General features: G+C 38.1%; 1 protein-coding gene across 1 annotated transcript; it reads left to right on the forward strand.

Annotated features, from left to right (window-relative positions):
- The first annotated feature begins 761 nt into the window (after window positions 1-761).
- MMP12 (matrix metallopeptidase 12) lies at window positions 762-10,986 on the forward strand. Its single transcript, XM_058663977.1, has 10 exons — window positions 762-889; window positions 2,325-2,566; window positions 3,059-3,207; window positions 3,290-3,415; window positions 5,674-5,835; window positions 6,619-6,742; window positions 7,335-7,468; window positions 7,803-7,962; window positions 9,410-9,513; window positions 10,571-10,986. Exons 1-10 carry the CDS (start codon window positions 803-805, stop codon window positions 10,669-10,671), a joined length of 1,389 nt encoding a protein of 462 aa, XP_058519960.1. The 5' UTR covers window positions 762-802; the 3' UTR covers window positions 10,672-10,986.
- The last annotated feature ends 4,439 nt before the right edge of the window (window positions 10,987-15,425 follow it).

A 15,425-nucleotide genomic window follows, 5' to 3' on the forward strand; every position in this document is an offset into this window, starting at 1 on the left:
CAGATAACACAGAGAGAAGGAGAGACTAACAGGAAGATCTTCCATCTGATGGTTCACACCCCAAACAGCCGCAATGGCAGGAGCTGAGCCAATCCAAAGCCAGGAACCAGGAGCCTCTTCCAGGTCTCCCACGTGGGTGCAGGGTCCCAAGGCTTTGGACCATCCTCAACTGCATTCCCAGACCACAGCGGGATGCTGGATGGGAAGTGGAGCTGCAGGATTATAACCGTCACTGCTGGGATTAGAACTGGCACCATCAGGATTAGAACTGGTGCTCATATGGAATCCCAGTGTGTTCAAGGCAAGGACTTTAGCCGTTAGGCTATTGTGCTGGACCCTAATAAAGTAACTCTTAATCAGCTCTAATACCCCTCTCAGGGGAGATTCTGACAATGGTTACATTTTGCAATTTCACAAACATCATGTTTGTAAAGAACATCACTGTTGACACCTGGATTTCTGTGTCCCTCATTGTCCCTCAAAATTTTTGTCTGTGATGGGATCCTTAGTTTCTATTGAGGGAGAGTTCCAGGTTTACAGTGTTCTTTCTCTTTTTGGAGAAACATGTTGAGTTGTTTTAGTTGGTGATGCCTTAGGTACTAATTGAACCATTGTTAGTTGGAGAAGATCATGTTTTCCTTGCATGTGTTGACATAAATCAAGGGATAATATCAACTGTGAGTCACTGGAAGGATTTCACGTTCAGAGTCTGGCCTAAGGGCTATATAAAGAGGAGCATTTAAGGAACTTGCATTCAAAGCAAGAGAGGAAACTGAATTAAACCATTCGGGAGAAGTTCACAATGAAGTTTCTTCTACTGATGCTGACCCTATGGGTTGGTACTTCTGCAGCTGATTCACTGAATGAAAATGATGTAGTATTTGCTGAGGTAAGTATGACACTCTGATATGTGTTTAGCCGGATAATTATCTCTAAGATTCTTCACATTAACCCGTTTTATTTATTTGCAAAATACTACTTGAAAATTGGTCTTAGAAGTTGCATGCTTTCAACATCAAATTTTTCTTTATCAAAGAGGAATACGTAACAAAGAGATTGGTTTTGAAGTGTTGTGAAATTGGTGAGTCAATTTGTTCTTTCTACCAAATGGTTTGACCAAGAAATTTCAGTTCAATGCAATTTGCATTCTCTTCTATTATGAAATGAAGGTACTTGAAAAATTCATGGGAAATGGAACTAAAAGGTTTATTTTGGTGTGAGAAAAAATGAAATCCATGCTTATGTGGGACCTTCAAAAAGTTCCTGGAAAAAATGTACGAAGACAAAACTACTTATAGATTTCCAATTTTTTTACAGTAAAATAAATTTAAACTTTAATCCTATTTCCATGAATTTTTTGAGGTATGCTTATGTTTCACATTCATCATTTATAGCTAATTTATAAATATTAGATTTAAATAGTAGTTTAATCAAATTAGAAATATCAGGCTGCCATAGTAATATAAGCATACCCCAATAACCCTCTTACATCCCAGGTATTTCCTCACAAGCATTTTTAAAACATTTTAAAATTTTAGCTTATTTTCTCCAGTTAAAAGAGTATGCACTCCCTGGTTTTTTAAATAATTGTAGTTTTGAATTTATTGTAACTGTCCATTATATTACACCTCAGGTTTTTAAGCAGGAATTTTTTTAAATCAAAACTTAATAATTTATGCTTCCTAAAGAGGCTGATTACTGAAAACCATTAGACATGGGATATTGAAATCGTTCTTAAAGATAGAAACAATTTTTTTTAAAGAGTTACCTATTTTTACCTTAAAGGCAGATTTACAGAGCTAAAGAGAGACAGAGAAAGAGAGATCTTCCGGATACTGGCTTACTTCCCAAATGGCCACAATTGCCATAGCTGGGTTGATACAAAGCCAAAACCCTGGAGTCTTTTTTTGGGGGTTCCACATGCATGCAGGAACCTCAGATGCTTTTACAGGCACATTAACAGAAAGCTGGATCAGAAGCGGAGCAGTGTGGGCTGGAAACAGTGCCCATATGGAATCTGGGTAACACAGGCAGAGGCCCAACGTACTATGCCACAGCTCCGGCCCTATAGATAGAAAAAATTTAGGAAAAATAGAATCGTAGAAGTTTCCACTGGACTTCCAGCAATAAATCTTGCTGATAAAATGGCATGTCTTTAATAGCACAGAAAGTCAAGATTTTTTTTTTCTTGTTCTGTCTAAACATTGTCCTAACCTGCAATTAAAATGAGTACTTGGTTCAAAAGTATCAATGTGCACTTGAGTCAAGTGAGTAACTCTCAAAGAAAATTGAAGGATTTACTGAGTGTGCTTTTTTTTTCCCAGAGGTACTTGGAAAACTTTTATGGTCTTAAAATGGAGAACATTCCAACAGCAAGATCAAAAACTAACTTCATGGATGAACTAATCAAGGAAATGCAGCAATTCTTGGGGCTAAATGTGACTGGCCAACTAGACACTGCTACCCTGGAGATGATGAAGAAACCTCGATGTGGAGTGCCTGATGTGCAGCATTTCAGTACCATGCCAGGAAGGCCAGTGTGGAGGAAGCATTACATCACCTACAGGTAATCTGGACTTGTAGAAAAATACCCCACTTATACGTAGCCATAAGTCTAAAAACACAGATGTAGCTTCCCTCCATAGTTCACACTGTATTCACGTGAAGAGTTACTGTCTCTAGAAAAAAAAAGGCTCATCATACCAGGGAAGAGGTTAGGCTTGCTGAGCAATCCAGGACAAAGTATAAAAATTACAAATCAAAAGAGAATGAAATTATGTATACTGTCAATAAGGGACAAGAGAAAATATTTTAGTTAAGATGGAGCAAGAGGAAAAGTGTAAATCCTCAGTGAGAGTGATGATTGCTGTAAATCACATGTAAGAAGAAGGGAGTTATATGTAGTTAAAGAGCAAGATTTCCAAGGAAAAATATTTTGGTATTTAACTAGGCAAGTACTTCTTGTTTAGACTCAATTTATTTGTGCTAGCAAAAATCAAATATTGTAATACTATGAAGTTAGCACAGTATTTGTTTTTCTCTATTTTTCATTATAAAGGATCAAGAATTACACTCCACACATGAGGTATGAAGATGTTGACTACGCCATTCAGAAAGCTTTCCAGGTATGGAGTGAAGTGACTCCCCTGAAATTCAGGAAGATTTCTGAGGGCGAGGCTGACATCATGATCCTTTTTGCCCGTGGAGGTACACAACTTGGCCATTATTGTATAAATTCTATGATGTATGTCACGTACAAATAAACTAATTTCCCCCTATTTCCCTAAAGATCATGGAGACTACAGTGCCTTTGATGGCAGAGGCGGTGTCTTAGCCCATGCTTATGGACCTGGATCTGGTATTGGAGGAGACACACATTTTGATAATGATGAAATCTGGACTAAAACTCAGAAAGGTAGGTTAACTACACTCCTCAAAAATAAATAATTTTGCCTATAAATAAAATTTTAAACCTTGTTTGGGTCTCAATTTCATCCTCTATTAATTGGGGATTTTGAACTAGATCATCTCAAGCATCAGCTTGAGAATCAGCTTATAGAATCTGTGAGGATACTGAATTATAAGCTACTTTATTAACATGAACTCTGAGAAATTTCTTAGAGTGGAAAAGTTATTACTTGAATGTGATGAATTTTGGGGAATAAAAACAAATGCAGATACTAATTCTGTATGTGCCACCTTGGGTAATATGGTCAGCTCTATGATTCATAATATTCTGACAATTTCTTAAAACTCATAGGGACACAGAAATATAAAGTTTTACAGAATTTAGAGATCCCAGTGGAAAAATATGTGAAATTACATGCTCATGCAGTCTTTGTGATCTTGGAATAAAAATGTCAGAATGTTCCACAAGTCATTTAACACAACCTCATGTGCATTTACAGAGGAATTGTAACTCAACATTCTTTCCATGTCGTTAGTAGATGAAATTTACTAAGTTCTCTGTCATTTTGGAGGGGGGAAGAGACTAGCATGGGAAAACATAAACCATTGTAACAGAAGCCTTCCTGACTTTCTCTGTTGGAAATTCTGAAGTATATGATTCACTCATGAAGGAAGCAAGTACGGAGACAGTCATCAAATACATGATCCTCTTCCCCTGTTCAGCTGCTCTGCACATGTAGGATAGCAACCTTTAAACAGACATGTCCAACAGAAAGCCTATTTGTTTCAGAAAGACACCGAGCCTAACGTTTATCAAGTTTTTGATGAGAAGGGAATTTTCATATTGTCAAAAGCATTAGATATTTATTGAATTGAAAGTCTCCAGCCAGACATGTTAAATATGTCTCAATTTTGTAACAGATATTTGGAGACTGTAATCTCCTCATTTGAAAGGGAAGATGTATGCTGGTTAGACTCAAAGAACATTTTGAAGTTCTTCTAAGAGAACTATGAGCAGAAATTCAACACAGACCTCTACAGTTATGAGCACCAGACTCAGGGGTTAGCGGTTAGTTTGTGGGAAAGATAGGGCAAAAATGGGCATTTCTTGTCTTTAGACCAACATCTAATTTCCACCAGCCCCTGTTACCTTAGTTTTTAGTTTGTTTGGTTTATGCTCTCAAAATTTAGATTATTTATGAAAATACTACCTGAAAATCCTCATTTTTCCAGATGTTTTTTGAGCCAATAAGTTTAATCAATGTTTAAGTTGATGCTTACTGAATTTCTGTTAGTGTTGGCTGACAGTGATTGAAAGAACACAATTCTACTTTGGAGAACACAATATATTAGGGAAGAAAATAAAACCCAAGTTCAATATTATGATATAGGACTGATGTACAAACTTAGGAAATTTGAGAATAAGATTAATTCAGGGCCCGGCGGCGTGGCCTAGCAGCTTAAGTCCTCGCCTTGAAAGCCCCGGGATCCCATATGGGAGCCGGTTCTAATCCCGGCAGCTCCACTTCCCATCCAGCTCCCTGCTTGTGGCCTGGGAAAGCAGTTGAGGACAGCCCAATGCATTGGGACCCTGCACCCGCGTGGGAGACCTGGAGGAGGTTCCTGTCTCCTGGCATGGGATCGGCTCGCATCGGTCCATTGCGGCTCACTTGGGGAGTGAATCATCTGACGGAAGATCTTCCTCCCTGTCTCTCCTCCTCTGTGTATATCTGGCTGTAATAAAATGAATAAATCTTAAAAAAAAAAAGATTAATTCAAGTTTAGGCCAGGTTTTGTGGGGAACTTAATGGTAGTCTTAGTTGTGACTTTAGTAAAGGGTGGCTACTAAAAATTTTTTGTATCTGCTGAAGCCTAATTAATAGTACAAGCAGAATGGAGTAAAAAACTGTTGAGCATAATTTTGAGCTCTTCTAGGAATTTTTATAAAATGTATTATTTGTGTGCTAATGTACCTCCATGGATATGTTTAACAATGATTAGAGGTATTTTTCAAATGTCAAAGTTGGAAGGAGTATTTAGTGTTACATTCAGAGATTTCTCAACACCTATGATGAAGAAGACTTCACCACCAACAAAGAACTATGACACCCATTATGCTAAGGGTGCTGTGGTTGAGAAATTCTGTTCAACAGGGTAGAGAAGTAAGTAGTTTCCCACAGGCTTCACTTTCATGGCACCAGATGTATGAATTCCAAAATAAATAAGTATTTTATGGCTTTTCTCCATGGTTTGCTTTCCTCGTAGGCACAAACTTGTTCCTTGTTGCTGTTCATGAGATTGGTCATGCCCTAGGACTTGGTCACTCAAATGATTACAAGGCCATAATGTTTCCCACCTATGGTTATATTAATATCAACACATTTCGCCTCTCTGCTGATGACATACATGGAATTCAGTCCCTTTATGGTGAGTTGAGTTTATCATTTTTGCCATATGAAGACTCATTCTTATGAGCAGTCGACTAATATCTACATTTTGATAATATTTTTGACTCCTCCTGCAGGTGGGTGACATGGATATCATCTTCCTTTTACAGATGAAGATCCTGTATTTTAGTGTGCTGTACTCTTCGTTTGCTTTCTTAAGATTTTTTTGTTTAGTGAGATAAGGAGGGGAGGAATTGCCTGTCTATTAGTTCAATTTGCAGTGACCCAGTGGCCATAACAACCAGGTCTAGGCCAGGCACAAGCCTGTAGTCCAGAACTGCACCCAGGTCTCCCACTTGAATGGCCAGAACCCAAGTACTTGGGCCATCCCCTGCTGCTTTCCCAGGTGCGTAAGCAGAGAGCTAGATCAGAAGCATGGGAACTGGGACTTCACCCTGTGCTCTGCTATAAAACACTGGCATTACAAGCAGAGGGCAAACCTGGTGCATCACAATGTTCACCTCCAGTCTGGTGTGCTTTCTATCCAACCTACCATACATCCTATATGGAGAGAAAATAGTCTAATTGGAAAACAAAAACCTAAATGATCAGCATGTTCCTCCCCATAATACCACAAACTTATGAGGAAACAAACAAACAAGCAAAACAAAAAAACACCCTTGTTACTGTGCATTTCATAGACCTGAAATAAATTTTGAAGCATCTTCATCATGAACAAGGAAATGTTTTCTAAACAATGATTCTTCCACTTACAACTGAAATGCAAATTTCTTTCCTAATGCTCTTCGGGATATATTTTCAGGAGGTCCAAGGCCGCACCAACCCATTCCAAATCCTGACAGTCCAGAACCAACTCCCTGTGACCACAATTTGAATGTTGATGCTGTCACTACAATGGGAAATAAAATATTTTTCTTTAAAGGCAGGTAGGATCATTTTCATATTTAAATATTAAGCACTCAGTCCTCCTCATGACAGTTAGGGGTGGAAAATGAAATTGATGACATTTATAAGCAAAAATTTGATTTTATTCCATAGACAAGAAAGACTCAGAAGGCTTGGAAAGAGGACAGCAGTTTGTTTCCATTTATGCTTCAACTAGAAACCTTGTATGTAGAATAGATTGAAGCAGATGTGGGACCGGGGCAGTAAAGAAAATTAATATTTTTTAGGCAAGATAAATCTTTCCTAATTTTGATATTATAAAACTGAGAAGCTTGATTAGTAGACTTCTTTTTAGCTTACCAAACTGGTAAAAGGATTGGATGCCAGAGTTAGATCTCTGGATTCCAAGCTCCAGAATATTCCCTTGTGTCAAGGTATCTGTTGAAGTTGTTGTGATTGAAGACATTTCATGAAGATCATGTCCTTGTGGCACGTCTAAGCAGACATCATGTAGAAAAATGTGAATGGAACTAATAGAAACATTGCACGGTTTCACAGCACATTCCCAGGCAGGTTCCAGGGTTCTTAGTTCTGCAACAATGTTTGACATGTGTTAAATGTCTTCCATGCCAGGTTCTTCTGGTGGAAGATTCCTAGGAGTTCAATGTCCAATGTCCGTTTAATTTCATCCTTATGGCCAACGTTGCCATCTGGCATTGAGGCTGCTTACGAAATTGGAAACAGACATCAAGTCTTTTTTTTCAAAGGTAATCTCAATGTTTACGTTCATCAATGTCAATTTCAAGGAAGAGAATCAACATAGGAAATGTATCAGATTTTATTATCAGCTGCTCTGAATTATAAGTACCATAAATAAATGGGTAACATAGATGTGATTTGGAGACACTTGTGAAAATAAAGGATGGTAATGATTGTAACAAAATATTCAGATCCATGGGAAATACATCATCTTTATGAACAACACGCAGTATGTGTTAGAAATAGGGGGCAGTGAGTAAGAATGATGCTGCTTGTGCTAAGTGCATTTTTATTACTCTTCTGTAGTAATTCCACTAAACTATATTTTATTTGTCTTCACAGATGATAAGTACTGGTTAGTGAACAATTTGAAAATACAGTCAAACTATCCCAAGAGCATACATTCTCTGGGTTTCCCTGTGTCTGTGAAAAAAATTGATGCAGCTGTCTTTAACCCCAATCTCAGGAAGACCTACTTCTTTGTGAATAATCAATACTGGAGGTGAGCTTTTGTGGTTGGTAATTGGACCCCTAAAATTTGTGAAATAGTCACAGAATGGGATTTTCTAGAAGGTAATTTCCAAAAATTGTTTCCTAGCAGAGGAAGCAAAAAAAAAAAGTTACTATCAACTTAATTTTTGATCTGTTAATTGTTTTATGATACAAGGTAATACATATGTATGTATATATACACACACTATATACAATGCATTTTAAAAAGAAGGAACACTTTAGATAAAATTTTGCGCTGTTAATCATAATGGAAACATTAGCAAACAGTGTTACAGATGTGTAACATCTGGTTCCTCCTCAACCTGATGACCCAACCTCCTAGTGACGAAAGTCAATGCAAGCTCTTTCCTAACAGGAAATCAGGTGGTCAAGTGGGACAAAAGCCCATCTGAATATTTGCTTCAGTTTTCTGCAGTGTCTAAATCCTGGAGCATAGATTCTCCTATGCCTTCTTCTGGAGAAGCTAGTCATTTCTCACATTGTTTTCATGGCTAATCTGAGACATAATATAATAAGATTATACTAGATTATGAAGATTATAAAAAGATTAGATTACATTATAACCATTATTTTTTTGAACATGTAAAATACCAATTGAATGCCACATGCTTATGACTTGAGTTTGTCCACCAAACCACATCCTTGTTTGAGAAATGAAACCTTTTATTTTTCAAATAAGATTTCCTGAAGAGTTAACAAAATGACATAGTCATTATGAACATTCACATTTCAACTCTAGTAAGTAACATCATCTACTTTTCTGCTGACATTTGGGCCAGACTTTTTTTTTCCTTAAAAATCAATGTTGCCGTACTGAGCAAGCAATGCAGAGGAAGAAATAAATTCTTAAAGAGCTAACCTGCATGGAAATAATAGGTAGATCCAATTATACTTGGAAGTCTAAAGAAAAATGTCATTCTTTACTTGCTGGTAAAACAGAATTTTTGGGCAGGCACTGGGCTGTGAATATAAAACTTGCACTTGACATGAGTTTATTTTACAACTCTGTTTAATGTGTGTTCAAAATCCATTGGCTCAACGGCTCCTACACCTTTGTCCCTTCTATTATCTTCTGGAGGGAAATTACTGATTTTTTGCTTCAGTGGTAAACTTTGGCAAAAAGGCAGTGAGATGGACATTGAGATGGGTCGGTGGAACCCATGCTGTAGCCACATTTCCATCAGCCAGCACCAGGCTCTATAAAGCATGACAGAGCACAGGTGGAAGAACAGTGGGATGGTGGGACAACACTGAACCAGGCTCAGAAAACCTGGCTTTGGGTTCCTATAGGAACACAGTACAACTGTGAGTTTTCTTAGGACAGTCAAAACTTTGAGCAAAGCTTTTTAGGAAGGAAGATACATTTATGATTCATGTCATGAAATACAGTTTCTGATTGCTTATATCTTGTTCCTGCTGCTTATATCTTCCCCCAGATTTGATGAAAGGAGACAGCACATGGATTCTGGTTATCCCAAGTTGATCACCAACAGCTTCCCAGGAATTGGGCCTAAAGTTGATGCAGTCTTCTATTTCCAAAGTAAGTATATTCAGAAGCCATGAAGCTACTAGGAAATTCACTGTAAAAACCACTAGAACATCTAGGAACCAAAGACTGCAGCTCCAAATCGGACAGGGACAGAACCCTGCTCTTCTCCACAGGGTTTCAGAGGGAAAGTTCACCCTATTATTGGCTCAGAGTAGACAGACTACAAGAATGTTGGTAGGCGTGGGTGCCACCAATGGTGTGTTCCTAGTGTGGTTTTTGCAGGCAAGGGAGTTGTTACTTCCCGTGTGTCAAATTCTCTTAATTTCCCTATGACCACATCAGCTGCACAGTGTGTCCAAGGAACGAAAGACATGTAAAACGCAGGCAAGCCTGGTTGTACCTTATGTTCTTAATTCAGTCCCTTCTGTCCTCACTCACCCGAAAGATTAGGGCTGATGGTGGGATAAGAAACTGGCAGCGATTCATAACTGGAGAACTATTAAAACCACTTGAGCAAATATCTCAGAGCATGCTCCACATCCGGGACTTGGGGTGGGCGGGAAAACGGGTGGGGCTTCTCCCTCAATATCCCGCTTTACCTCAGATACATGATGGAAACAATATGGACATAATAGTATTACCCACTTCCCTATACCCCCTGAACCTTTTTTTTTTCTTTAACTATAATTAACTGTGTAAAGATTGTCAACAACAATACAATAAAATAGATTAAAATAATAATAATAATAATAAAAATTTAAAAAAAGAAAAAAAAAGAAAAGCCTGTATTTGTGTTGTAAATATTTTCAAGTAAGGGCAGATTAAATTGTTCACTTGGCCAAGATTTCCTGTAAGTTTTTTTCCTCCCAGTGTCTTTTTCTACACAAGACCCCCTAAACTGTCCTTCCTGTGCCCAAGAGCCTTTCCTTAAGTGCTCTACCTGACTGCAACTGGGTCTAGGTAGATGTCTGGGGGAAGAATACACAGATAAAGGTTCCCAGGATTTATATTCTAAAATCACATCGCATCTAGACAATCTGTAGAAATAGATTTATGTTGTTTTTTAAAAATGCTTAGATAAAATCAAATTATTTGTTTTCATTTTCAGGACACTACTATTTCTTCCAGGAATCAAGTCAGATTGAATATAATACTTTTACCAATCGTGTCACCAAGATGCTGAAAAGCAATAGCTGGTTTGATTGCTAGGAGCAGTGTCATTCACTTCCAGTTGATGAGTGTTTATTGTATACAAACTATGTGCTCAGTATAACACTACATGCTGAATTGTATCATAAAATAAGATAAAATATATTGGCTATAGATAAATGATTGAACAATATATAAATTTTCAATTTTGAAGACCTCATAATTCTACTATTAAATTTGAAAATAGATGCCTTCAAATTCAAGATAATGTCTTTTAAGGTATGCTTTGTGAATTGATTTCTACCACTGTTTGGAAACTTAGAATTACTTCTCTGGCTTAATAAATTATATATTATTCAAATGAGAAGTTTGAGAGAAACTATTTTTTTCAATATTTTTTCTGACATAAAATGAGTATTCTGAATTCAGTTTTGAACTTAGTCCTAAATAAATGTCTCTGTGACTGAAGACATGACTAAATAAAAATCGGATAACTCAGAAAATACGAACCGAAAGCTTCTTATGGTCTTTTGTGTAAGGCCACCTGTGTCCTTTATCTCAAGAAAGTATTCTGTAGATTACACGTGACCTTAAGGAGTACCTCCAAACATGGCCTCTGGACTGGAGAGAAGGAAGGAAATGAGAAATGTCCATTATGGTAAAATTTGTAGTTGTAGCTCAAGTTTTCCATTAAAATGTGCAGCATATAGCTGTGCAATAAATCCAAGCTGAAATACATTTAGAAGGAAATATTAGTGGTGCTCACCTCATGTAAAAAATAAAATCTACAAACACTTAACAAAGTACTAGGAGTAACAAAATAATTGTACAAATGGACTCATCTGCGGTTTCATGTTAATGACATGGATAATATTTAATTATGACAAAAAATTAACCACCAAACTAAACAAAAGAATGTCCCCAAATTCTTAATTATACTTCATACAGTAAATCAGAACCTACTCACCACGCTCACACGAAAAAACTACATACTCGAGGGGCACATCATGCTAGTGTTATGGGGGAGAGGAGGTCCCTACCTAGGCTAGTTCCAGGTTCTTGTCTCCAAATGTGAAAGAATTAAAGGAGGAGACAGAGGAGGAAATGAGCAGAAAACAAGACAAAGGAAGAGTACACACTCAGGAGTGTGGACAGGCTCTGGATAAAATGAGCTGCAATGAACAACATTCAGGTTCAGTCCTTCATAGGATAGGGGATGGTGCCCAGGGCAGCACTTAATTGAATATTCAAATAAGGTGTTTAGGACAAGTCTTGAGTGCCATCCAATTCCATGCATCTGTTTGGGAAATCTCAGTTACATCGTTGCATCTGATACATGATGGGGAGTGAGGCTTAGGAACATGGTGGTGGGTGGGTATACCAAGCTTGTAACCATGTTGGTTTTTCTAGCTGGTACAACTCCACCAGCTGCATCTACACCAAAATGATGGGTCTTAAGCAAAGTGGAGCTGTGACTATAGGTGCGCTGGCAATCCTTAGCTCCTGCTCTGTCACTGACTACTAGCCACATCACTGATAGCCGAGCCAACTTTCTTCACTACTCTGACGCACATTCCTCTTATCTTCTGGGTTGTGCCTGGGATAGAACCAATAGGATTTGTAGAAGGATTCTAGTTTTCCACGTATTGGCAGTCCATTGATGACATACTTAAACGTTCCAAGAAATGGTTAAGCCATTTCAGAAAGGGTTGGCCCATTTTAGATCAGGTGATTATTCTGACCAGTGAGGCAAGCTGGAATCAGTGGGGATCTGAGAGAATCTCCTTGGGGAAGGAGCTCTTCCTCTTTATGTCTGAAATCCATTCTCAAGTATGTACCCCTTAAGTGTAATGGCATTGGGCTGCATCACCTTTGCAACATAGCCAAATTTCACCTGGTTCTGGATACTAAAGTTGTTTCAGAAAAAGAAATGTTAGTACAGGATCAGCAACTAAATCAAATTTGAATATTTCTGGGTTAATTTGTATTTGCCCTCAGGTTTTATTTTTGAATTTTGGTAAATTCTGGTACCATTATCAAGTTCCAGGCATGTTATAAGGACTGTCCACTAAAAATTAAAATAAAATAACACATTCAATATTCTTACAAACATGAGCTAATACTATCTGACTTTTCAGGTGAGGGAACTGAGACACTGAGAGTTTAATTAATTTACATAACCTTATAGCCGTAATTGAAGAGCAGGCTGTCTTGACCCTAAAATCTGTTATTACCTGTAACAAAATTACCCCCTTTACATTGACAAAGTAGAAAAAGTCAACTGAAGTAGAGTCCTGATGCTTTCCCTTATAAAGTTTTTCACTTTTACGTACATTTTCAGATAAAAATGTCTAAAATGTCTTAAGAATTCTATGTGTGTCCAAACTGGGAAATGCAATCCTTTCCCCTAAGAGGATCAGTGTAACCTTGGCAGTATCAGAAAAAAGGTCTAGCATTTGGAAATTACAAACATCTTTACAATGCAATGCTGGAAATCACCTACAGATCTGGAGAATAACTGATGTTACGGAGTCTGACTTTCCATCTAGGATATTTCCTCCTTTTTCTTGATTTTCTAACCCAGCTACTCACTCCCTAATCTGGTTTCAGTTCATTCTGTTAGAGGAACTGGAAGTCCTGGAGATTTCTTATATCTCCTGCAAGCACTACTATGAGCTGAAAAGTAAGCTTGATCACTGTTTTGTTTGTTTGTTTGTTTAAATGAAGACTGCAGGTGTTTATGGTGGAAGGGCCCGTCAGAACACATCACCTGTTCCACGGCAGGAAGGGAAGGTGAGGCTTGGCTCCTGACGTGCTGCAAATATCTTGAAAGGCAGAGTCCAGGGAGTGACTCATTGTCTAAAGTTCATACACTGATGAGTTAGAAAATCTCCGTGACTCAACTGTGTGATAGTAGCAACTTCCTTGACTTCCGGGAGGGAAGTTGTGTCTGCGTTTCAGGTGGGGGTGGCTATGAATGGACACAGGTGAGGCTCCTGGTACTTAGTATGTGCACAGCTAACGCTTGTTTTCTTTCCATTCCAACTTCCTCATGTCCTAGAATTCCTGAGCTTTGCATTGGTCCACCTAAGCAGGCACACTACATCCCAAAGAACACTTTGAATTGTGGGAGAAGTAAGAACCCAAGGAATTCCTCCTCTGCTTTTCCCACATTGCCTCATTCCCAGCCAACAAAGACCACCAAAGTTAAATTGTATCACCTATTTCCCATCATTTTATGTATTTAATTGTTATGAATAGCAAAATTTACATGTTTCTAGAAGTTTAAGAATATAGATAACACAAGTGATTTGGCGTCAGAGAGCTGGAAAGCACAGAAACTGGGATTCTGAGGGCAAAATGCATTTTTTTCCCCTAGACCACTTTGTTTCATTTGGCTGACAATCTTTTTTTTTATTATTTGTTTTCGTTATTTGACAGAGTTACAGAGAGAGAGAGAGATGAAGAGAGAGATCAGTATCCCGGTCCACCATCCCCTCCAAATGGCTGCAAATAGCTGGCCTAGCCTGAAGCCAGGAGCCTTATCTGGTACAAGGGTCTGAGCATTGGGACCTTTTTTTCTGATTAGCATGGAGTTGAATTGGAAGTACAGCAGCCAGGACCCAAGCCAGCACCATAATGGGATGCCGGTGTTGCAGATGGTGGCTTTCTCTGCTTTACCACAAAGGCAGCTCTGACTGATCATCTTTTAACTAATAAAGATTAGGATCTGATTTCATTTAACTGTTAGGTACAAAATAAAATGACTTATAAATTATTACTATCACAATTTCTGTTCATTGTGTATTTTGGAGCACTGGAGTTACCATAAAAATATCCTCAGGGAGATATGGAGTTATGTTAGGCTTGAAAAGATGTTTTTCTACTTAAATTCATGACTGAACAACATGTTCCTATTTTGTAATTGAATAAATTATGGCTTGCAAAAATGGAGTTATTGTGAGCTGTGTATCAGACCTCGTAAGCCCTGAGCTGAGGGTATTTACTCAGTTGGATTTTGTTCCTCATTGCTTAGGGCGTCATGGCCAGGAAGTGCTGGCTCATCTTGCGGGATTTGGAACATTAGGAGCTTTTGTGAGTGAGGAGGCACTGTCGGTTTTCTGATCATAGTGGCATTTGGTGACTACTCCTAGATTTGGGTCCTGACTGAGTCGCATCTGGGCAGCCCAGGTGGAGGATAACAGGCAGGACTGGAAAGTGGAAGGGAAATCAAAGGGTTAGGATGTAAAAGGTGGTGGCCGATTAGCACACTGACACTGGCTTCACAGAAACATAGAGGGTTTAGTTTTTAAAAACATCGAAATTTCTCAGGTTAAAATTTGTGGGAAAAGTGACATCTAGGCTATGATGATATTTTTTGTAAACAAATAAGATGTAAGGGCCAGAGTTAGTGTTAAGGCACCAAAAAGCCTCATTTTTGTTCTGATTGAGCAATGATTATACCTTTTCTATTATTTATTGTCTAGGTGGATTTGAGCAAACATTTTGACTTTTCTGAACTTCAATTTCCTCACTTGTGTAATAGAGATACTGATCTTTGCTTTGTCACATGGTGGAAGAGGACACGTAATGCATACAACACATTGGGCACATAGTAAATAATCAACGGTGATTTTCTCTTCAAGATTATGTATAATTACATATTATACAACATATATAGCATTGGAGGCATATATTCATACATATATATTTGTGTGATCACATTATATGTAGCATCAGTAGTTACCTAAAACTATATTCAGTAATAAAACCCTGGGAGCCTGATTCTCTTCCTGCCACAGTATGACTTGAGT

The sequence above is a fragment of the Ochotona princeps genome, chromosome 4 (genome assembly GCF_030435755.1).
Source record: "Ochotona princeps isolate mOchPri1 chromosome 4, mOchPri1.hap1, whole genome shotgun sequence".
Classification (NCBI taxonomy): Eukaryota; Metazoa; Chordata; class Mammalia; order Lagomorpha; family Ochotonidae; genus Ochotona; species Ochotona princeps.